Genomic DNA, 26,230 nt, shown 5'->3' with positions numbered 1-26,230 from the left:
GCCCAAGTCCCTCGGAATAGCACCTTGTGCACAGTTTTGATAAAATATCTTATTTAAGGAAAAAAAAGTAAGAATTTCTCCATTTTCATTTTACTTCCCTAATGAACTCAAGGACTAATGTCAATCTTAAGCATATCCAAACAAATCCCTGAGGCAATGCAAAAAAAAAGTTACTGTGAATATTCACACATAGATTAATGGATCGGTTGTTAGCATTTAAGCAAGAAGTTTCCAAACTTATGAACTGCTTTAATTACAAGAAGTTTCCAGGATAGAATCATAGAATCATTTAGGTTGGAAAAGACCCTTAAGATCATCGAGTCCAACCGTTAACCTAACACTGCTAAGTCCACCACTAAACCATGTCCCTAAACACCACGTCTACATGTGTTTTAAATACCTCCAGGGATGGTGACTCAACCATTCCCTGGGCAGCCTGTTCCAGTGCTTGATAACCCTTTCAGTGAAGAAATTTTTCCTAATATCCTAGATGTCTAGCTTGGAATAAAATTGCCAACTCTGTTGTATAAGCTTGAGAAATCAGCCACTGTCAATGACGTAGTTTTCAAAAGATCACTAATTTGATTCAGTTCTAGCTGATCAGTAGGAGCTGAACAGTAGTTTGACCAGTACTAGCTGATACACTATTAGTTGATACAGTACTAGCTGATCAAAATTACTAGAAACAAATTTTCTGTCACTGAATTTGGCATGCAGACTCAATATTACAATCCTGAATATGGACAGGTGAATGCCTAACCTGGTACCACTAAAGCAAAATACTAATCATTCCATACCCAAATCACTTTTATTGAAATACACATCCACAAAAGAATCCCTACACAAAACCATGAACAATGAAAATTAATTGTCAAAAAACCCAGCCTGGTCTCTACAATGAACTCCATTACATGGTTCATTGTACAGCATTAATTAGCTACAGTCAGCTTGGTATTGTCTTTTATTTTTCACTGAGGCAACACACATCAAGAAGCAGTTTGTCTAAAAGTACAACCGATGGGTTAGGTTAACCCCCTCCCAGTGTTCATGTTGGGAGGTACAGTGCTATGCACTGACTTCACGCCTCCTGACAGCACAAATACCACAAATGAAGAGTTGCAGGAAGAACTGAAATGGCAAGTCTTAGGGGATCAAGCAGGAAAGCACTAAGCTTTACTGTTTGTTAGCAAGGGATCAGTGCCAATCAATTAATGATTTAATTACTTAGACTAATTAAGATAATGAACAACAGCAAGCCTACCATCAATTAGGTTTATACAAACTTTCTATTTTTAGGATAGGACCCTGAGAACTACATTCTTCTTACAGGTACTTAAAGTGTGAAGGCTGTGCTACTTCAGTCTCAGAAAAAATAAAACAGAATCAATAAAACATAAGGGTTGCATTAAAAAAAAAAAAAACAACAAAGTATGCAGAGAAGGAAAAAATAACTTTGCCAGAGCTAGCAATTCTACAGATCTCATAGTCTAGTAGGTTGGGAAAGTATGTTAAATTTTAGCAAAACAACGATTCTTAAAATTCTTTGCCGGGGTAAAGCTACTTTTTTTTTTTTTTTTAACAGAAGAAAAAAAATAGAATACTTGTGCACAATTACACTCCTCTTTGAAACGGTCTGTCTAGTCTTGACAGATAAAAAATTAGAGTTTGGCTTCTTTTTATGTCATTAATGAGAGCTCACCTTTTCTTCATTGAAAGTACTGAAAGATCATCAGAAAATAAGTCTTGTCTGTCTGACTGCTTGTCTGATCATACAACGTAGCTACCACTGAAAGGATCTTTGTCATTTTTGCAAACAGTCTGGTCAAGTAAAAACAATTTTAAATATCCAAAACCAGAAATAAAGTGAGAAAGCATGTCCATTTGAATATGAAGAAAGCAAGGCTGCTACTGTTTAAGCTTTATGTTGTAATGCTACTTTACTGACCTCTAATGAGTTTCTGCAACTTAAATGAAATTTGTTTGATGAATTTTTCAGTCTATTATTTCCACATGGCTGCTCCTGCTTTGTTTCTACTTTGTGATGCATAATTGACAACATTTATGTACGAGATTCCACAGACATTTATGAAAACTGGTGCTTACTTTGGACATTAAAAGAGGAATGGAGAAGCTAGCAAGAGAAAGAATAAAGACCGCTGAAGGGGAAAAAGGATGCATAGGAAGAAGCAGAAAGGGTAAAAGAAGGATACAGGAAGTCTGAATTGCTGAACTAAGAGTGAGGCCCACAGGAGATTCACAGCACAACAGAAAAGCGGGGTCACTCTCTGGTGCCACAGAACATAGAGTAAGCAGTGGGTGGTGAAGTTCAGGCACAGCCTGTTGCTGGTCTTTGCAGGTGCACAGCAATCCCTTTGCATTCCACCCAGGCCAGCAGAATAGCACTTCCTCACAGCAAAAAGCACACCTTCTCAAAGCAGAAGACATCCCCTGCTGGCCTCCCTCTCCAATCAGAAAACACTCCAGCTTTGCCTGAAGGAAACTGGGCCACAGACTGTAAGAGGTATAATCATCCAATAGTACAGGTGTAGGGACAGTACACCCGTTGCCCTAAAGGACAGGCAGAACTTGGAGCTGAGTACTCAGATTGTGATGAAATAGAAGACTGGAGCACCAACGCTATTTTTAGACCATAGAATCTGCTGTCTTTGTGGAACGTCGGGTATTTTGGCAGAAAAAGGAAAACACATTACTTATCAGAGAAATCTTGCAGTCTTTTAAAAGCTTTTAAGCATTTAGAAATAAATACTACAGTGGTGAGATTTAAATTATCCTAAAATACTGTTTACAGTTAAATGGTATTCATGATTCCATTTTATTCATCTTTAAATCATTACCATGTTAATTGTCTTTTCTGGACCACGTGTGCATTCTAAAGAGAAAGGAAATGTATTAAGAGAATATAACTTCCCCTCCAGAATAAAAGCAATAGCATAACTTATTTATCTTCAATAAAACAGTAGTGTTGTAATCAGAAATTAACATCACTGAAATACTTTCACAGAGCTGGGACTTAAGATCTTTTCTAAAACTTCAATCTCAAAGCATTTGAGTATAAATGACTCAGCATATGGTATGAAATATTACCTTTTTATTTTTCCAAACCAGTTCTTGGAAACAAATTGCAGCAGCCTTCTAAAATGATCAGTCTTTTGGATACCATTGATATGTCAGTGCCCATATTGCCACTGTACGGTCAAAGACATCAGCTTTCCTTGAAACTGTGCATTACCTGCCCTGCATTTTCCTAGCAGTATTCTCCCAAATAGCAAGGAGTGCTTGCCTACCTTAGTAACTTCTCTTTCCTCAATCCAAAATCTGAAAGCTATTAAAATTTACTTGTAATGTCCGAACATACTGGTTAAGGTAAAGAACTACAAATAAGGATTATTAATCTACCTTTTAAAAGTTAGCCTCAGATAGGGTACCAGGGTGACACCTGTGAAAACAATTAAGCAAAGAAACCCTCTCCCTTTGAATCTCACAGCCTCAGTACAGACCCTTCTCTTGCCTACAGTCAGATGCCTACCAAATATAATTTTTGAGGTTGATCTAGACACAAGAGATAGCAGTCCTTTCTGGTTTAAGATATCTATAGCTCAAGCAGAACAGTTCTGATGATTTGCAGTTGCTGTTTTACATTCTGTTCATCACTTAAGAAGTACATAGTAATACATATAATAAGAAAATAGTAATATGTAATTAGAAAAATTGTCTTGTTGACATGAGGAAGATTGTAAGGGCCACAGATTTGACACAATCTAAAAACTGAGAGGTTACATTAGAGACCCCCTTTTTATTCTCACTGATCCTTCAAAATGCTTTCTTTGTAAAATGGAAAGACATGACAGATCTATTAACATCAAAGAGATCCAAACTCTTGATCTTCAGGCTCTGAGAGTAGTGCATCTTTCCCCCAAGGTTAAAGTGTATTTTGCAGGGAAGAATAAGACACTGAGCCATGCATTCATAGATAAGGAAAAAAAAACACAAAAAAAATCAGATGCTAAAGACTTGGCAGATCTGCTGAATGGCGGGAACAAACATTTATTAACAAAGGTACCTATAAATTCTCAGTCAAACAAGTGCAGATATTAGAGAGGAACGTATACAGAATTACTGGTCTATACATCTGAAGTGAAAAGAAGGTTTGGTGCATTCCAGACAAAAGGTTGATTTTTCTGGCTATTGAAAAGGTAAACAAATCAAGGCATCTTGCTGCCGTTGGGGATGTGAGAATAATTTGGCTAGGAAGATCTAATATTTTCATATAAATAAAATCTACAAATTTTATCCACATATTCCAACTTCTGTATTTCAAAATCAGATAAACAAATTCATGGCCAAGTTTAGTTAAAAATCCTCTCTAGCCTCCATTCACATACTCACATTTATTCAGAAGGAAAAAAGAAGCAGAAAATTGAAATAGCACTGGAAATGCATTTATCAGTTTTTAGCAATACCTGTAAGTTATATAGCTATGAGAAGAAATGCTCTTTTTTTTTTTTTCATCCTACACTTGATACACAAAAAATTCCAGAAAGATTCAAGGATCATGTTTATGCAGACTTTAGTCGTCGTTCCACTGTCTATACATAACCTATCAGTTATCTAAATTGAGATCAATCATGAATTGTCACAGATACCCAGCTGCTTTTCTGAAGACACCAAATGAGCTCCTGCTCTGTGTAGGTACTGAGCTACTGTCAAATAGTGTATAGCAGAGAAAACTCTTCTAAAGACTTTCTGCCATGGGAAAATCCCACACATTTTTCATGTAAATCTAAAAGCTATTTTTAACATACTCATGTTATCCACATCATTATACTTATGAGTCTCCAAAGCACTTCATTTCACTGTACTATTTTTAGAAGTCTATAATTCATGAGTAAAAAGCAACACTGAGCTGCTAAGTAGAATGCAAATCATCAATGTAAGAGAATCATGCTCGGTTAACAAAGGGAGAATGAGTAGAAATAAAACTTAAAAAAAACAGTCCCAGTTTTTGTTTCTATCTAGACTGGAGGTATTTGTAAAAAGTTATGAATAATATCTTCTCAATAGTATAATAAGAAGCAACTAATTTTTTTATGTATTAATAAATTCTAAAATAATTTGTTATAACTTACAAGGTTCAAAAAAACTTCAGACATTAGAAGAAAGCAGGCATACCCTCATGATATGACCAACTTTTATAAGTTGCAACAATGGAATTTGTGATTTTAGATCTGCATGAATAAAACAGTATACATTGCTGCAGTTCCTGATATGGGAAACTGATAAATATCTTACTTCATAAATGTCAGAATGCAATATAAATATAAAGAGTCAATAGCCAAATGATAAACATTTATCACCAAAGTTGATCATAAAAAGGCAGTTGTTTCAAGCAGCTAGTGTATGTTAATTAAGTAGCCATTGACTAAAAGCATTTATTGAGGTTTGTAAAAGGGATAGTATAACTACATTTTTATTTCAGAGTACTTAAAATTTTAATAAATATCTGTAATAACAAATTGATCTTTAATTAGTGCATTGCTAAATTATTTTAAGGGAATCTAAATTAATTCCTTATGAGACATTTAATTTGAAAAGGAACTATATACCATTCATATTTTTAAGGAAATCCTTATCCACTTGATCTGAAAAGCTGGACTTAAGAGTAGATACAATGTCATCTTCCTAAGATGTTGCAGGATCTTTCTGAGTTGCAATTTACCTCTATTTTTTTTATAATGCATACATCTTTAGATGCTACTACCTTTAAGTCACTTTCATCAGACCACAGATATTGAAAAAGGCCAGTGGACATGTTACACTTCTTCATATGAACAGTATGTCTGAAGATGAAGGATTATAAAAAAAAGAAAAAAGGTGACTAGGATTTTCCACTAATGTACTTCACCTGTGAACTGTAAAGCATCAGAAGGCTTCCTGTAAAATAACTCTAATCCTCATGTCTCCTGCCCCACAGCAACGTATATACACATTGCCACACAGCTGGCATACATGTGAGCTCCGCCATCTGTAACAGTAATACTGTCATTTTCCAAAATTATAAAATGCATTTGCTTAAATGCTTGCCTTTGCTTTTCATTTCACTTCCTAGGTTTCAATTATATTAACAGTGTGATTCAAGAATCTCCAAATCAGTTTTTCTGGAAAAGGTACAGTGGTGAATAAACAGTGGTGAAAAATGCTTGTTGAAAATATACGTATTTCTGAATGCAAGACCACAGCAAATGCCTTATTTGGTCACACTAAATCTGTGTAGCCTGCTAGCATGTCTCCAGTAGTGTCAAGAGAAGGTGCTATCTGGGCACATTAGCCTGGGCACTTTCTGAGGTCCATTCACTTCATACTCCTAAGGACATTAAAGCTGGCATTCCTGCTTGCTCTTTTGGTACTAATTTATGGATATCCTGTAAATGAATTTTTTACCTTCTTTGAAACTACAGATACTGTCTGCCTCCACAAAAACATGCAGCAAGTTCCATCTTTTATCTGCTTTTAATCAATCTTCTACTAACTTCCTCAAACACCACAGTTCTATTATTATGGGGTGGGTGGATATCCGTTCTGCTTTCACTTTATCCTCTACCCCCATAATTTTGCAGACCTCATCCATAATCCCCACACTCTTCTCTGCCATCTCTTCTTGAAAATGGAGGAGTCTCAGCCTTTTCAGCCTCTTCTCACGTGGCAGCTGTTCCATCCTCTGGACTGTTTTAGCTGTCATTATTTGCACCTTACCTAACTCGTGTCTTCTTGACATATGCATATCAGACTGTATTCTAGTAAAAGGGATGTGGGTGCACTAAGGTTTATATCATATCCAATAATCTCCTCCTTTCCTTTATTTCCTCAGGTAGAATTATTCATAGATTTAAAACTAGTTCTGTCTTTTACATTAAAAAAAGACAAACGGATTCTCCTCGTCACTTTTGTACTGAGTCTAGCATCTTGTTTAGTGTTTATAAAATGCATCAAATCTTAACCTGAGAATATTCAGATACATAGCAGCAAACTGCCATTTAAGCAGGCTGTTCCAATAGCAACAATATAATTGTCCAGAATTAAATACGAGATTATTGTTTAATCCTCCTCAAACTTATTAAGCAAAATTCTCTACTGCAATCTCTATCTTCCCTACAAGAAAATATATATACGTCAGCTGAAATAAGCCTTCAGTAACCTTTTTTATAAACAAACTTAACTTATTACCAAAGATGATAAAGCATTTTCCCAGTCCTGAATCTATGTTTTTCTCTTCCCTGCACTTTCTCCAGTTTGTCAACACATTTTTTAGAATGAGAAACCAGGACTAGATTTGCACTGCATTATTAGCCTCACTAGGTCCATATATGTAGGGTTAATTTGCCTTTCTACTCCCATTCATTCTACCCTTGCTTTTCAATCAAAAGATAATGTTAAACTCTACTGCTTCATCTTAACACAAGGAACTTTTTTCACAAAAAACTTCCAGTTTATTTTCAAAATAATTACATTTAAAGATACTACTCTCTACTCTGAACTGTATTTTTCATTTTTAGCTGTTTGGCCTTGCATTTGTTGCTGCTAAAATGTATGCTGTTTCACTAGAACAGGAGACCAAATGACTATTTCTCTCTCCAATCCAGACATCACCTGCCAATGTTCTCAACAGTTATTTTATAGATTTTTCTAAAGCATATGTGAAATTCTTGGAAGAAAAAAATTACCCAGGTGGAACTCTCCTGGAAATACTCATATATAATTAACCCTCACTGCCAAAATAAATTTAATATCACTTCCCTTGTTGTTTATTTCTCCTTCTTCACATTTACATGTGCCAAAAAAAAAAAAAAAATCAACAGTAGTGGAGCCTCCCTTCCATCCATATGCTGCTACTGAAGTGGAAAGCACAGAGAGCTTGAAAAATACACATTAATTTAAAAATTAGCTTCTTAAGTACAAACTAGAACAAAAACTCTATCCAGTTAAGTTTCATCGGCACATTTAGTTGAAGAATTTATATCCCAATAGAATAAATTTTAAACTTCTAATGAACTCTCTTCCTGAACAACAGTCTTAGTAGGAAAAGGCTCTCAAAATTTCTTCTTAGCACGGAATTTGAGAATGTAGTATGCATTGTGAAATTCTGTTATTTGCTATTACTTTGTACAGCAAGACCATGTCCAAAGTGCTGTTTACAGTCATGCCCCAGAATTTCTTGTAAACTGAAATGATCATTTACCACATATTTGCATTCACCTTGTATGAGTAATTTCAAGTTTGAATTGTCTTTTGTCAATATATTCTCTTCAATTATACAACATCAACTCTTTACTCATCAACTGATATTATAATTCTGCACTCATTTTTCTCATAACATGAACGTTACAGTCTTGTGTAATTTAGTGAAAGCCACAGCAGCAATTTATACACAACTTCATGTTTAAACCTCTTCTATAGCAATTTAAAGTCAAGATTATTCTTCACATCGCTACCTTTAGAAGAAGGAAGTAGTCAATTTAGTTTGCACCACCAAAAATTCATAAAAAATTGTGCATATTCCTAAAACTTTGAAAGGATTAAATTAAGAATTATTTGTCTAACTATTTTGAATAAATACAGCTTCAAGCAGACATTATTTAAGACAGAAAGATCCTATACATCAGTAATTTTTGGGGGAGGTGGTTTCCTGAAAGATAGGGTGGAAACAAAAGCAAATGGTGATCTTCCTATATATTTTCAGATTTTTATAATTTCCTAAAGCTGTTGCCAGAAGTTCACTGCTGCAACAGATGCTGCTACTCAAGATTTTATCTCAATTTCAGCCACTGAGGGTTAAGCCTCAGACAAGGAGTGAAAATATTGTAAACCACCATAGCAGTTGTTGTGCTGTGTGAATATAACCTAAAATCCCTAAAATCTCTATATGCTGTTTCTCCTTTCTTTTTCCCTAAGAATTGCTCCTATATTAAGACTATGATATGTACTTTTAGTAAACTTTTAAAGTACGCAGACATGTTCTTAAGCAATCTAGCAAACACAGACACATTGGAATGCCCTGTCAGTTCTGACAAGGGAATATTAATGACCTACATTCCTTTATCTGCCATTGGTCATTAGTGATGCTGCAGGGAGTTGACCACAGTGAGATAGTTACTCATACTGAAGTTTCTCCAGAAACACTTTCTGTTAACAGTTGACACTAATCTAAATACTGTGGGTTTGTCCAACTCTGTTGGGCCATTAAAATACAGCTCCCTTATCTAGATTTCTTGGTGTCTGGAAAGACTGGACACCCTGGATTTCCTGACTCTGGTTTTATATACACTCCAGCAAATCCAAAAGATGTAGGGCTTTCATACTTGGGGAGACTTCACTGCCTCTACAGTCAGCCACAGGCAATGTTGCTAGGGTTTAAAGGCTTCTCAGAACTCTGGAGCTTGCGACTCAGCTGTGTTCAGTGCTTTGCTTTTGGGAGGTAGGGGCCTGAAACTACCTAAATTAACAGCAGCTGTGAAACAGACATGGAAGTGATCTTCAAAGTTGCACAGATAAACTTACAAAAGTGTTCAGGAGAACCATTCTGCAGTTGTTCTTCTGTTTATTCTGTAGTTCAAAGCCCTGGTAAACTATATTTAACTCTTAATCTACACTTTACAAAATACACACACATCTTTTGTTCATATTAAATTTTAAAATGTTTTGTTACGTACAGATTTAGAGATAACCCAAACACCTTCTTAAAAATTATGTGAATTGGAAAACTATATTCTCAAACAGCTCTCAATTTTACTGTTAATACTGGATAATTTAAAGCAAGTTAAACAGATATGGTGGTAATTATGGCTACTCTTGGAATTAAATTACTCAAATTTACTTTATGTAAGGACTTGAAAAATAAGGGTTGGATAAATCCTGGTTTATTCAAATATCCATATTATCTGTAGTTTCTGTGACTAAGTCAGTACATTTGGAATGATCACATAATGTTTTCACTTCCCTTGATTCTCCACCTCAACTATCACATACATTTCAAAGCCTTCACTTTGCTGCAGAACAAAATGAATACATCTAGAATGGTTTGGTATAACTAGCTGTCCCACTTTTTTCTAAGACTAAAACTTTCGAGAACTGATGGGTGATTTACTTGACTTATTTTAATATCATATTTAACAAGCACAATATAAAATTACTCTCACAACACTATATACCAATTTTCATAAAATCAACTGGAAAATGTCCTAGGGTTGAACTGCAGAGAGCATATAAAAATTCCTGAAAACAGAATATAGAACAAAATTGAAAGCTATTTTTTTCAGAAAAGGCAGTCCATATTTAAACTCTCCTGCATACATCACCATTATTAAAAGAAAGAGCAATGTAAACAAAGGGTTATATCTTACACAAAATGGATGCTATCAGCACTAAGATATAAAGATAGATGATACTGAAAAAATTACCAATAAACAACAGAAAGATTTTATCTTTGGATTTTACAGTTCTTGCTACTGCCCATAATTGAAAGCAGTAATTGAAATAATCTCTTTAAAGATGTCAGAGTTTAAATCTAAAATGACAGAAATTTAGTCTTAGTTACCAAAGGCACACATACAAAAAAGTAAATCATTTCCATGTTGGGCTTGCCTGCATATAGTGTTTATGAAGCTATTCTGGAATAGGGGGCTTTTTTATTGTAAACCATGTATGTCCAGTTGCAAGACTTACTATAAGATAATTACTTTCTGTAAGATAATTACTTCAGAAGATCTATTTAGGTTACTTTAGTGTGGTAGACCAAGTGCTTAGAAACAAAAATTTCAATGTGGAGTGCATGAATGTGTTTCAGCTTGTCAAAGAACATAAAATTTTAAAGAAGAATGGTATTAGCAGGGGAAAACAAAGTTTTCTTTAAAAAACAAAATGAAGGAACAAAATGGAACAAGAAAAAAAACCAGAGGAAAAATAGCTGCCTTGTGTTTGATTTCACCAATACTAAACTACTGTCTTTAGATCCTATTTAAACAAGAATTTGTCTCAGTCACCCCAACATTTGTTAAAAGTAATCACTGTCCTGTCAGCACTAAGTTTCAGCCCTTCCTGATCCTGGTCTGGAGAAGATTGTGAAGACTTTTCTATTAGACAGCATGATGCTAACTGACACATATGCATCAGAAGCCAGAGAGTGAACTAAGCATTATTCACATTTCAAACAATTGGGAATGGAAGCAATATACAATAAATGCATTGTTTATGGTTAGTATTTGTGTTTGCCTTTTTACAGTCAGCTGCAACCACTTCTACTGAATGAAGAAAGAATTGTGGCTTCTCTTCTAAAACAGCATCTCAAAAGAAGCAGCAAAAGAAAAATGTCAGAGCAGAAGCTATGTAACCAAGAATGAAGGAAAAGAATTAAACAGACAGATTGACTGGAATGCAGTGGAGAATTTGGAAGTGCTAGTGACCAGGCCTTTCTTGGGGTGGAGAAGGAACAGTATGTGTGTTGTGAGAATCGATTTAGTTACTAAAAAGCAGGATGCAGACTATCTGCAGAAAATTATTTGATTCTACTAATACAAATTAAACTCTTGAATTTCAAAAACTAGGATACTAGGAAAAACCAGGAACAACCATTTTAAAAGCATTTTATATTTTATATATTTCTTTGAGCTCAGTGATTAGCTTGACACCTCATCATTACAGAGGTCAGAAAGAGATAATAGTTACTATATTCTCTAGTTTAAAAACTGTTACATAAGAGTCTCTGAAACATATATGCCTCTTGTTATCGAACAGATGAACCTGCAGAAAGCTTCTAGGTAGTTACTATTCTGCCAGTTCATTTAGAAAACATGAAAAAACCAGTACTTTTCTTATGACAAACTGTGATATTACTAATTTCTCAGTAGATGTAGAGAAGTATTGCCGTAACACAGTTGCCATCTACACCATTGAGAACAAGGCAGCCAATGATAAAGACTGTGAAGTAGCAGATTCTCCTACAAACAAGAAGGCTAAACAAACATTTTCTTTCCTCAGCAAATTCTGTACCATCCTTTCACCGTGTGCTCAGAAGCTACAAATACCAAACATAAATGGAGGCAACTAAAAAAAATCATATTCCTCGAGATTTTTCACTTCTTATACTTACAAGTAACACCTTATTTTACCAACAGTAAAAAGTAAAAGAGCAAAGGTAATTTTGCCACCTTTCAATTTTGCTTACTTTGCTCAGTCAAGCATAAGCTTAGTTTCTGGATTAACAGTAAGAATCAAACCTTGGTCGCCCACATAAGGGGCATGGTGCACTCATCCGGTCCACCAGGGAAGGGTTTTTTGGCATTTCCATCCTGTATTGCTTTGAGAGGTGGCCGCAGGAGAGCTCATCAGCCCATGCCAACACATTTCAGGGTTTGAAGTCTTTGACAATGATGGAGAGAAACAAAGATGTCATTGCTTCCCTCAGCTGTGAGGGTAGCATGTAAACAGAAAAGAAGTACTAAGGACTACTGTTGGGAACTTCTTCAAAAGCATGAAGCAGGCTTGCTACTTGGATCCCACTCACAGTGATTTCACAGTGAGATCGGAAGAGTATGAGTTCCTTATCCATTTGCAATCACTCTGGAAAGAACACAATGCAGTGGCTATGTCAGGTTATATCTTCTTTTCTGTAGTACATTGGTGTTAGCAACAGAAAAATGATGAAAAAAAAAAAAAAGGAAGGCATGGCCTTTCCATGGTGACAGAGAAAAAAAAAGCCAAAAATCTTGTCCCCTTTGTCTCATCTTCTGTGTCCTCCCCCCACTAAAATGAAATAACATAGTCCTGCCAACCGTTTGTGAAGAAGTTCAAGAAGAGCCCTGGACAACAGTAGGGTCTGGGACCCTTTTACAAAGAGCTATACAAACAGGAGCAGTATCTGCAAGAGTGGAGGGTAGACCAACTCCAGCACAGCAGGAACTTTTCTTCTAGTCCTCAGGAAATCCAGGAAAAGAGCTAACCACACAGGAAGACAACACATCTTTCTGTGTGTATGAACACAGAAGGCTCGCTGATCCTCTGCTCTCACCCAGCCCATAAAATAACTACGTCTGTGGAAATTCAACATGTCTTCCAAATAAATGAAGTACAGTTTGTAAGAGTAAAATGTTACTGTGACTCTCAAAGAGCTCCTCTTTTAGATGGGTAAAACAGAAAAACATTAATTTACAACTCACAGCATTAATGCAATATTATGTGGAGCCATATAAACACATATATGGCACACAATTTAATTCATACTGTATAATGTATGCCATTTGTATATACATATATAAATATTTCTGCAAGTTAAAAGCCTGTGCATCTTAATTACTTGACAATCATAGTCTCTTTCTTGAATAGGTTAGGAGACAGAGGAATATGCTGTATGGTTTTCAGCACTATATTGTAAAGGGAATGAAATCTTCAAATCTGACTAGAATATGGGAGACATTGCATTGACATCTAGCTATCACAAGCCTCTGGTTTGTGTTAGATGTATCACAACCTTTTAGTTGAAATTTAAACCAAGTCAGTGCAAATGAACAAAATCTTGCATTAGATTTTTCTCTCTCCTTTCACATCCAGTTCTTTCTGTAATTCCTTGGAAAGAAAAGGAATGCAGGAAAGGATGTATGAAGCTAAAAAATCAGTTTCAACTGTAAAGTTCATCTTGTAAAACAGGATTATGTTAATTTATACAAATTGTGGGCATTCGTACAATTTCTCAGTCACACCTTTTATTAGTAGTAAGCAGAAAATAAAGGCAACGTCAAAAGAGAAGCCTTTTCCCATAAAATAAGAGCTACCCAGATCACATAAAAGCTTGACTATTTGAAGTGACCATTTCATATTCACCTGGTACATGTAAGAGTTCACTCACTTCCTGTATTTCACAGTACCACTACCCACACAGCAAAAACTCTTAACAACAAAAAAAAGGAAAGACCAACAGAAATAGAGCTTTCAAAATTCTAAACAAGTCAACAGTATTTTTAAATGATCAGGTGAGAAACTGCACTTCTGTTCTTAGAAAGTTATATTGTCCAGCTCAATTTTCCCCTTAAGAAAATACAGAAACAGTAAAACCAGAGATACCTAGTCTATCACTTCTTAGCATAATTGTCTGCTTACTCTCTATTCTGCAATGTCTTAACAGAGACTCTGACCTAAAATCTTGGCTAGTACATAGCACAAATGAGTTTGTCTTAAAGCATTTCTATTTCTTTTAAAGAAAAAAAGTTATTGAAATATTATTCCATTATACTTTAGTTCCAAAATTCTAGCAGTATTTCTCAACTTTTTCTTAGTTGAATCTTTCTCATCTTTTAACTTTCTTTTAATCTTCCTAATTTTTCTATTTGTAAGCATTTTTAAATTGTCCTTTTCTTTCTCCTATTGGCTAATAACAACAAGATGCAACAGATACTAAGTAATAATCATAGATGACATTGCAACATTATAAATCCCTCCAAGAAGATAACCTAATGTATCTTTGTTTGGCTACCCTCTATTCTTGTAACTCTGCCTAGTAATACCTACTAATCACAAAGACAAATACACAAAATCATAAAGGATTAGTTTATGTGAGTTCCTCCAGCACAAAACTCAGCTGATTTGTGCATTTGTGAAAGATGATCGGTATTTAGGGTGGAGAGTTTCCAACTTACATTAACAGCACTCCCGACATATTATCTACTAACATAACCACATGAAACTATTAAGGATCATATAATACGACAGTATGGTATAAACCAGTGTCTAAAAGGAATAGAAAAAAAACAAGTAATTAATCCGTTATCTTGAAGAGACCTTTGCTTTGTTCTCCAGTCAAGATAGTACACTAGTCCTGTAAAGAATATGATTATTAAGAAACTGTCTTTGAAAACACTACTTATCCACTATTAATTAATATTATTAATACATCATTTTTACTCTTTCTTAGTTTCTTTTAAGACTGCATCTTGTTGTCCAGGCTGGTTTCACTGAGAGTAACTCCCACAAAAATAGGACCTTTGTGCATCTTACAACCTTTATTCTGCATATGGCATTCCATAGATTCTAGCAACACCACGAAGTCCTCCTAGCCCCAGCCAGCAAAGGCTAATAGCTGACTTCTATTTTGTCTCATGTTATTTAAAATAAAAAAGAACCATAAGTGGAATACAGCAGTTTTGGAAAACCAAATCTGAAAACTCCCTTAAAAACTGTACTGGGATACCAGCCAATTTTGAAGTAAACTCCATGCTAACCTTCAAAAAAACTGCCCTCCTTCCCCAGAGAAGAATGATGAAAGATGGAACTTGATTACAGAAACTTTACCTTTCTCCCATGAGTATAGGACTAACAAAGGAGTTTCTGGGGTTTGAATGCCTTTTTGCACATTGATACCCAATGGGGTTACCAAAACCAAAAAATCATTCACTACTCGCCCACAGGAGGTTGGACATTCCATTATCTGAAGCAGAAAAGGTATACCAGATTCTAAAAATCTATGTTTGCTAAGCTCAGAATTTACTTTTAAAATAAGTGGTATACTACAACTGCAGAAACATCCAACATATGGATCCACTTCCCAATTAATTATTTGCTGGCTAAAGTGTTAAAATGTCCTTGGCTTCACCTTAGACACAATCATCCCAGCTGGTCATTATCTACCTGGAAAGGGGCCAAAGAATCTCAGCTGTCAGTACTCGACAAACATGTATGTTTTGTCCTTTTTTTTCCTTTTTCATTTACTTCACTTTTGTAGAGCTACAGTTAAAAGAAGGAAGTCTTATTACACATGGAAGTGGAAAGATTCTGTATCTCTTTTATTGTTGTAATTTAGTATACCTGGAGTGCAAGTGATAAGTGGAGTGATAAGGAACTCTTCAATATGCATTTACTCAGAACTGATTTATGCAACCTTACTGACACTGTTTTTATTCTTGTGTGTTCCTGTTTCATTCAACTGCTCCTTTGTTTTACACAGATGTGTGAAAGAACACAGACGTCTTCAACAGTCAGAGCTGGAACAAAGTTATTAATTGGTGATGCATCTGCACAGAGTCAGGAAGATTCAATAGGAAAATATCCCTCAATCAAGTAAATTTTAACAGGGAGCTTGTAGCAAACACAACAGTCAGCTTGTAGTAAACCTGCAGGTCAACAGGTGGAAAGCAAATGGCTTTTCTCATTTGCACATTACTTCTTCAAGAAGCCATAGCACAGCTGGGAGAAGGAACACATGTAAACAAGGCAGACCTAATGATTTCCTAATTAAAAAGAAGATATTATCTTCCCATTAATAGGTAAACTAATTGACCAAAATCCAACAGTTTCCTCTCAGTACAAGTAAACATAGGTGCCTTTCCTCACTGAATTGTCACACATTTAGGCCAGCCACTAAGTTCTCAGTTCTGCTTGATTTGTTTGGATACTGTACTCTGTGACAGCTGTCGGAAATAATACATTAGAACAGCTGTTGTGGCAGTTACAAAAGGCCTGGAATTTTAATTGGACTGGATATCAACTGGGGGCCGTGTCTTTTTTTCCTTTTTTTTTTTTAAACCAAAGTTAAGAAAGAAATATTCAAAGAATGACAGATGTCTTTAAGGGATTTGACCAATGTCTGGCAAGCAAAGTTTGTCTTTGTTTTGACTACGTAACTTTGTGGCAATGGCCTCCACCATCTGAGAAGAAACCATTGGTTGCTTAAGAAAAGGGGCATTAAGAAGAAAAATAGTAAGGAAGTTGTATAAATAATCCTTTTCAAATACTAGCTGTGATCTAGAGAGGACCTCACAGTGTTTTAAGAATTACTCAAAAGGAGACTCATTCCAAGACCCTTAGTAACCACCAGCTGAAAACAAAACTGTTCATCATGGCCAAGACCTAAGCACAAATGAATAAAAAGCTTACTTTCAGCATCAGCATAGAGTAGCAAGCATAGGAGCACCACCATTGGCCTGACTACGTGCATCATCCAACAGCTTGGCACCAGCATGCTTTGGCAGCCTTGTTCTCACTGGCTTAGAAGCCACTGCGAATCTGTCCGGTCTGAAATTTCAGATGAAGTATTTTCAGAGCCTGTGGAACAGATAAGAAAAAGAAAAATACAGTTAGCAAGAATAGGGCAGAGATTTTCTGTTTTTTTCTAAGCATTCACAATTTGAGGCAAAACAATTTTAAAAGACAAAAGGGTAAGGGAGAAAGAAAAGGAAGCATGATTCATTTCAGGCTACAGGAATATACCAGAAGATTCAAGGTATGGTATAACGTTAGCACTGTTCCAACATATTTCTCAGTGCACCTTTTCTACCGTAATCCAGCATCTGTCACACCCTGGATCTTTTGTTGTATTCAACGGCACCTTCTGAATCACAAGAACTGCCACTGTTAATGAAGTATAACACATCACTGGAATACTCATGTTGTAAGAAGGGAATCAAAGTGGATTCAATATCCATAATAAAAAGTCCACTTGCAAACAGCATACTGGGAGCTGATGCCCTGGCATCTGGTAAGAATAACACAGGAAAATCTGCTTTGTGAGGTATTCTTAAAGCTAGACGTCAAATGTTAGTACGTTGCATAGTTCAACAACTCTCAAAGGTTAAAATTCCTGTTGTGATTTCCTGTACATATCTGAATTATGCCTAACAGAAAAACAGAAATCCAGCATTGAGTAAAGGACTGAGACTCCAATTCAATCCATCTCATTTATTATGATGTGTAATTGAATATGATACACTGGGAGAACTACAGCTCAAGTACCTGACTTAAAAAAGCAGTGTCTCATTCTTGACCAAATTTACCACACCTGAGCAATAACAGAAATTAAGGAATATAAAAATATTTTTCCACTCTCACAGGAAATAATAGAGATATCCCTAAATAGCCTGATGTTGTCACTAAAGTAACACTGAAATGTAATTTTAGTTTTTGAAGGGTCTGCAACATATAAACTTTGGCAAGTTTGATACTATCTTTTTCATTACCACACAAGTGGTTTCCATGCAGTGAAGATAAAAACCAAAAGGGTGGAGAAAAAATTACACTAATTACCATTCTACTAGACAGATCTTACAGAGTTGTGGGTGGTATAAAGAGCCCATTTTACAGTACAGTGTGATGCTCAAAGAATCTACTCAAGGAAGAAAAGACATGAGAAGCTGTTAGAAATCTATGGCTGCTAAGAATCTCTTCTGTAAAACTATCTTTTGAATCAGCTACTGCCATCAAAAAATACAAATCTAAGAAATCTTCATAGGCAAAGTGCTGAAGGCACCAGCGCCCCCCTTTCATCGCTACTGTCTTCATGCCAGCATTTCAAATGACAGCAAAGTCCATGAGACATCAGTCCTGTCGTACTCAATTTGCGTCTATGCAAGCGTATCAGAGCCAACTGCTACATAATGATTCCAATGCTATCACAAAGATGGAGATGTACGAAATGTACTTTCAAGGAAGAGGTGATTTTGATTTTGCTTCTTCTAGACTGCAGGAGTTACAAGGGAGCCCTGAACTATCGCCAAAGGCAGCTCACTTGCGGACAAAACTTTATCTCTTTATTGGCACACAAACACACTAGCTGACGTGTGAAGGTGAATGGCAGAAATGTGATGGGTACTAAGATTTGTGTCGGAACCATAAACTGCTCCCTTTAGCAGGCGAGGAAGTGGAGAGGAAACAACACTGATAATTAATAAGGGGAGCAGAGGAAGGAAAAAAAAGGTGACCACGAAGGTGCTTTTTTTACACAACTGTTTTTAACAGGGCACTGGAGATCATTTTCACACATTCCAAACACTCCCACCAAAATATCAAAAGTGGTCTCTAACAGAAAAAATATTATTATCTGCTTGGGGAAAAAAGGGGAATTTTAAAAATCTTATGATCCTGATATGTGAATATGCATTTATCCTCTACAAGCTGTCTGCAAATGAAGGGATGGATCACAAAACCTGGCAAAGAAAAGCTTCAGAAGAAAAAGGAGCTTTTAATATCTTTTTTTTCAATTAAAAACCCCATTCCTTTGTCTCATTCTAAATGCACATACAGGCACTTAGGAATACTGCACTCTTTGTCTCTGCTATGAAGGTGGTATTCTTTATCACTCAGATCATAAAAATCAAAGCCCTCAGTACTTCCTTTCTTTGCTGCTTCCGAGTGTCATGGCTTTAGCTAACCTGACAAACACACTAAGGTTTCCATGAGACCCGTTGCCTGTTGTTTTCTCTCTTTACCTGCTTATGCCTCCATAGCTAACTTCTAGTATTTTAGGTCAAGTAAACTTGAATAAAGATGGCGAGTGGGTCCTTTTTCTTTCAGGTGAGTTGAAGATACACTGTTAGTGGAGGCCTGCAGATGATGGGCTGATAACACTAGAGAGAAGCAAGCCAAGAGACAATCAGGTGCTATCAAGGTTCTCCACACAAGTCTGCTTCAGCTTTACCTACAAAAAACATAGCTTCAGCCAAGGACCCTGCTACTGACAATTGTACCAACCTTGAGACTGATAATCATCTGGTATGCAGGTCTATACTTGGCTTATTTGTGAAAACTAACATGGCGATGCAATTCCTTACAAGGACTAAATGCAATTATCAAACAAGTATTAACTTCCAAATCAAGCCACCTTCATAATTCCAAAGTAAAACGTGCATCTAATGCATTATTAATTCTTAAATGAAGTAGTTTCTTCCCTTTTCTATTTCATCCTGACAATGGTTTGTTACATTTGGAGTGTGGTACCAGAGACAGTGAAAAAAACAAAAAGCATTTGCAGCACCAGGTTATACTAGCCTCTTCCTCAGAGGGCCAACATTTGTCTCGCAGAACGAATCCAGTGTGAGGTACTGTCTTAGCAGCCCCTGTTACAACATTCACACTGCGCCAGTGCAGAAAGATGGGGCTTCTCCTTGTTTGAAAACTGATCACAATAGCTACAGAGAAATCAACAGTTATTAAAAAAAAAACTCTCTTTTTGAAGCTTCAATAAAAGCTGGTTTTATTTTAGGATAAGTACTGCGTAACTGCTGTATTAAATAATCAAAAATGACTCGTACAATATCTCTAAAAGAGCTACCTATGAATAATTTCTTCCACAACAGCTATTTTCGTCTCTTTCCCCAGACAAAAAAATTGTTAACACAAAAGTGAAAACCAAATGGTGGAACCAGGTAATATCATTAGCACATATTGAAGTAACAGGATAGATTTTTCCTGATTAGGGGTATCTATCAATAAGATAAGTAAAAGTGAAGATGACCAGCCCCCCAGAGTGTTCAATGCAGAGACACAAAAGAATTCTCCTCAGCTAGGGCATCACAGATGACAGCACCTGGGCATGGGCACATGTACCAATTATCCTCAAAAGGATCAACTGGGTGAATGCAACATCTGAACACTGAACTACTTCCCTGCAGTCTGTTTACTTTAGTGCCAAAAATAATCTTTTCGGTGCCAACACAGTACTCAGGAGGAGATGGTCCCTGCTCCAAGACAGCTAAAGTTATAGAAAATGCTTACCTGGAGGCAAATCTTAGAACCAAAAAAAGAAAAAAGTAAAAACTAATTTTATTTATCTGCTTGCTTTTCCATGCCTGCATGTGCATGTAAATGCTTGATAACACAGAAATCTAGCACAGCAGGGAAGAGCTCTCGGAAGAGACTTGAACACAGACAAAAAAAGAATACATAGCAGATGTAGGGTGTCACATGGAAAAAACAGTAACTTTACAAAATTTTGGAATACAGGAATGTGAAGATAAGAGAGCTCATTTGTGCTATTCCACAAACAGGATTTCTAGTTTAACTTTTCTAAAGTTGTTCAGAGATAGGATTTTAGTTCATGGCCATCTCTGGTCTGCCACAAGGACTTAAGGGAAAACAACTGGATACACCTTACATTTTTAAAAAACAGTGTTTCTCAAAGAACAAGTGGCAGGCAAAGATCAAAACAGAAGACTGTGTTGACATTCTGTTTCTACACTTCATTCATCACTCTCACAATCCTAAATTACATCCATTCCCTAGCCACAGATTTCTCATACCATACACATGCAAGTGAAGAGATACAAAAAAGAAATTTGAAACATTACTAGAATCAAGTCAAGGAAGAAGTGCCAATACTTCACATCTTTGCATATCAACCAAGATCCCTCCTTAAAGAAGAAAATAAACAGATTTCATAGACAAATGTTGGCTGCAAAAACCTGATTGACAGCTGAATCATTACTAGAAAGAATAGGAAAAAATGTATAAAATTAATGCTCATAAGCTGTTTAACCAAAATCAATTCAGAAATACCTCTGGGTAAAACAATGTCTTTTAAAGGGAACTAAATGTATTTTCCAAAGCAATGAGGGAAACTGTCAGAAGTTCTACATTTAGCTTGTTCTTTTATTGATTAAACATGATAAAAGTTTTCATAGTTGACCTGCTGGAGAAGTTCTATGCTTCATTCTGGTTTTATTCTTAAAAAAGCCAAAATGCAAACATATGATTAAGGAAATTTAAGACAGATGTGTTGAGGGTTACATAGCTTAGTCTTATCAGTCCCGGGATAACAATACACCTTAATGCCCCTCTATCATTCCTGAATTTCTCTATTAGTTATTCCAACATGAGTGAGCACCCACCCTGGAACAGCAGGTTTCTGATCTCAAGCAGGCCTTTGAACTACAGCACTATAAAAGCACCACTGAGTTGCAGTGATAGGTGGAATTTTGCTTATATTAAGCAACTTAATATATTCAACCTGATTCTATATTGTAATTCTATTTTGGACTTCAGCAAGGATTCTTCTGTTACCATGTGTCGTGGTTTAACCCGTCAGCAACTAAGCACCATGCAGCCGCTTCCCCCTCCCCCTCCCCCCTCCCAGTGGGATGAGGAGGAGGAAAGCAAAGGGAAAAAAAAGTAAAACTCATGGGTTGAGATAAGAACAGCTGAATAACTAAAGCAAAATATAATACTAACAATAGTAATAATGAAATATAATAATAGAAATGAAAAGGAATATAACAAAAAAAGGAACGGGGTGGGGGGGGTGGGGGAAACAGTGATGCACAATGCAATTGCTCACCGACCAATGCCCAGTTAGTTCCTGAGCCACAGTCCACACCTCCCAGCCAACTCCCCCCTGTTTATATACTGGGCATGATGTTCCATGGCATGGAATACCCCTTTGGCCAGTTCAGGTCAGCTGCCCCAGCTATGCTCCCTCCCAGCTTCTTGCACACCTGCTTGCTGGCAGAGCATGGGAAACTGAAAAGTCCTTGGCTTAGGATAAGTGCTACTTAGCAACAACTAAAACATCAGCGTGTTATCAACATCATTCTCACACTAAATCCAAAACCCAGCACTGTACCAGCTACTAAGAAGAGAGTTAACTCTGTCCCAGCTGAAACCAGGACACCATGCAAAACAGAAAACGCATTTTCAAATAACCAAAGAAATAAAGGAAATAGATAAATGAAATTAATTTAGTGAATAAATTAATTCAGTGACAGCAAAGTACATTAAAAATCACATCACAAGGTTGTTTTTCTAATGTAGAAAGTTGTTAAAAAGTTTATCTTTTTTTACTTGCAGAAATACTGATGTTCCTATGTAATCTTAAACCCTACACTGAAAACCCTACCTAGCCTGATCTTTATACAGCTTCACTCACATTCTAAATCATGAACTAAAATACCAATTTGTACATTGTCACACTTCTCAATGCTTACAAACTTCTGCCATCTTAGCCACTTCGGCAGATTATAAGAACTTTTCGTATTCATGGTGCAGAAACAATTCACTAGAGCATTCTGCATTGTTAACTCTGCGTGATGAAACATCTTCTACTGACTTCTTGCCTGAAAAACACAAACTCTGCCAATACCTCAGTCTTGACTCCTGTCACCCAAGAACCTTGTAAATTACTTAGCTATAGTTACCCTGAAATAGTCCAGCTCTAACTTTGCCCATATAAGAAATTAAAGAAAGCAAACTCTATTCTGACTCTTCTTCTTCTTCAAAAAAAAAGGGGGGGGGGGGGGCGGAGAAAGAGAGGACGAGGGAGGGAGGGAGGGAGGGAGAACAAGCAGCAGCTGAAGAAAAGGAGCTAAAATGAGTATCTTGGCTAATTTGCGTTATTATACTCTTTCTCCAACCACAGAAGAGAAGCAGGGTGAAATCCACAAGGTTTGTAGAATATCTATTTTTCTGCATTTAGAAAAGGTTAACACTAGCCCAGAAAACAGCAAATCTAACTTTTATCAACAGGCCTGTACTCGGCACTGGAGAGGCCGCACTTCAAATACTGTGTTCAGTTTTGGGCCCCTCACTACAAGAAAAACATTGAGGTGCTGGAGCGTATCCAAAGAGCAACAGAGCTCATGAAGGGTCTAGAGAACAAATCCTGTGGGGAGTGGCTGAGGGAACTAGGGTTGTTTTGTCTGAAGAAAAGGAGACAGTCTCTCAAGGGAGACTTTATTGTTGTAGACAACTACTTGAAAGGAGGTTGTAGCGAGTGGGTGTCAGTCTCTTCTCCCAAGTAACAAGTGATAGGACAAGAGGAAATGTCCTCAAGTTGCGCCAAGGGAGGTTTAGATTGGATATTTGGAAAAATTTCTTCACCAAAAGGGTTGTCAGGCATTGGAACAGGCTGCCCAGGGAAGGGGTTGAGTCACCATCCCTGGAGTATTTAAAAGACGTGTAGACGTCACGCTTAGGGACATGGTTTAGTGGTGCACTTGGCAGTGGTAGGTTTACAGTTGGACTCGATGATCTTAAAGGTTTTTTCCAACCAAAATGATTCTACAATTCTATGATTCTGTGAATTGCTTATCTCCAAAGTCTGGTTTAAGAATAAATACAATGACTATTTTTATGCAAAAACATTTGCAGATTGATTTTTGCCTTTGTGTTTTGTCTCAAAAGAACAAAAAACAAAAGAGCAAATCACTTGTACAAGGCTATTTGCCATAAACAGTTTGTTAAAGTCTTCTTTTGCTGTCTATTGCACTACTTGAACAACACTGGAGCTGTGCAGCTACCACATTTTAGGATAGACTAAACATATGAGCATGAGAGCCACATACAGAAATGTTCATAAAGCCATTGGGCCATATACCACATACTCATCAGACACTCCCAGGAAAAGCGGCTCCAAAACCAGCTTTCAAGCAGATGCTCCCTGCAGTCCTACAGAAAAGCACCACTTCTAAGGAGAACAGCTAGACTTCACCATGAGCAGCTGAATTCTGGGACCACAGTTACTGTCAGAGTCAGCATCTTTTAGTGGCTTGCTTCCTCCCAGATCTAGGTATTTGGACGACCTAGCAATGAGAATGATACTACAGCTCCACTGCTATGCACGTGACATAGGCTTGCTAACATTATTTATATCTAAAGAACCACCTCTGTTTCAGAAGAATTTTGCCTTTTCTGTGTCTTTTTAGCATGGAAATTGTGAAACATTCAGGTTGGGCCTCACCTTCAGGATCAGGTGCGGTTGAAGCATACTGGGTACTCCTGGTACTAAAATAAAGCTAGAAATATATTTGCAAGTCTGGAGCTAAAAGGTCAAATCTGACTTCAACGTTGCAAGGCATCTTTGTTATATTACTCTGCAATTTCTTCCTTTATGACTTTTCTTTTTCCTTTTCACTTTATAGTTTTGTTTCAGTACTATCCAATATACTTGTTGCCTAATCAGACTGAAGCACGACTGACTGAGACAGTGAATTTGCAGTACACACAGGACAGTAATCCAGCTGCAGCTAGTTTAGCCTGACTGCACTTTATTATAACATTGCTGATGGCAATACAATCGTATTAGAGGAAGAGATGGAGAGCTGAAATGGTTATTTTTCAAAAGTAGTTGGCATTATAAAATGATTTGATAATAAAGTACAAAAATTTCCTGAAGCAATAAAAGCACTATGCATTTCCCATACTAAGATACGGCATAACGGCACACAGTTGTCCACAGTTCCTCTTTTGGAAAAATGAAGACGAGAACTACAAAATATCTTTGTAACACACAATACTTTTTATTGCACTCAAAGAAAAAGTAAAAGTAATGTTATGAACTCTGAAAAAGAGTTAAAAGTCAACAAAAGCTTACAGATATTTTATTGTTGGAAGCTTCCTTATTAAGGGAAGTACCACTTGGTACACACTTCAAGATACCAAACTAATGTCCTAATGTTGACAAGCCAGTTTTCATACTAAATAAAATCATAAAGTCATCAGCAGGGCCAGACAACAAGGTTCAAAATGTGTTTTTCTTTACAGACCACACTAAAAACTATAGCTTTATCCGTAATTAGTAGAAATGAGTGGCCTAGAATGGCCACTTCAAGTGGCACTTCAGGTGCTTCACAGAACCTATACTTCAACCCCTTCAAATGGAAAGTAAGAAGCAGAAAGGTTATATCCCCACAGACCTCTTGTATTTGATCTGGTGAAAGCAAACTGAGAACAACAACAAAAGATTTCCATCATAAAACCTATTACTGTTTTAACAGTCTAACAATCAGACTGTGCAAAGCATTAATCAGTACACATGCAGTCATTTCTCATTTTTGAGGTTACGATTTTCTCTGTGTTTTGAAGTGGTGCAGCTTCCATACCCAGAGCTTTCATTCACGTTATTTTGTCCAGGGAACTTGGCACTCAAATGTCTCAGCTACAAGAATGTCACAATAAAAATAAATCTCTGTTAGACTTGTGGTTCATCCTCTTACAACGCTGTTATAGACTGCTAGAATAGACTAAAATGCTTTATTCCATATATTCTTCACTCTTTTTACATCCTTCTCAGGAAACATTTCAGCAAGTACTTTTCAAATCTAAGTCCTGCAACAGCTTCCCAAACACTTGTCTTTTTGAGCTGATATTAAAGAAAAACTAACTGACTTTACTCTATTCCAAACATGCTGGCCTTAGCAACAAAGTGATAATTTCCAACATAATTGTCAATTGCATAGTGACATTGTGTAATATTCAGCTTCTTTTGTAGCCTCTTTTGGTCAGTTGTCAGGAAGAAAGTGAGAATATGTGCTACCCAGCAAAATGAACGCTATTTTCATAAAGGGTATGAGAAAGAATAAATTGGAACTGTACTGTATACAGCTATGGAAATATTGCTGTAACATATATATCAATAGCACATTGTGACATGGACAGGGTATGCATGTCCACAACAATATTATACAGGTGA

The 26,230-nt window shown here is 36.5% G+C and overlaps 1 protein-coding gene across 1 annotated transcript in view; it reads right to left on the bottom strand.

The window, feature by feature from the left end:
- The window catches only part of PTPRD (protein tyrosine phosphatase receptor type D), a 329,742-nt gene that overhangs the window by 269,875 nt on the left and 33,637 nt on the right, over window positions 1–26,230 (bottom strand). Inside the window, exon 2 of the mRNA XM_050913754.1 lies at window positions 16,933–17,100. Within this exon, the coding sequence (XP_050769711.1) occupies window positions 16,933–17,017 (85 nt within the window). The 5' untranslated portion in view covers window positions 17,018–17,100. The remainder of the gene's footprint in view (window positions 1–16,932; window positions 17,101–26,230) is intronic.

The sequence above is a fragment of the Gymnogyps californianus genome, chromosome Z (genome assembly GCF_018139145.2).
Source record: "Gymnogyps californianus isolate 813 chromosome Z, ASM1813914v2, whole genome shotgun sequence".
Classification (NCBI taxonomy): Eukaryota; Metazoa; Chordata; class Aves; order Accipitriformes; family Cathartidae; genus Gymnogyps; species Gymnogyps californianus.
This window is presented reverse-complemented; position numbering and strand designations above follow the sequence as displayed.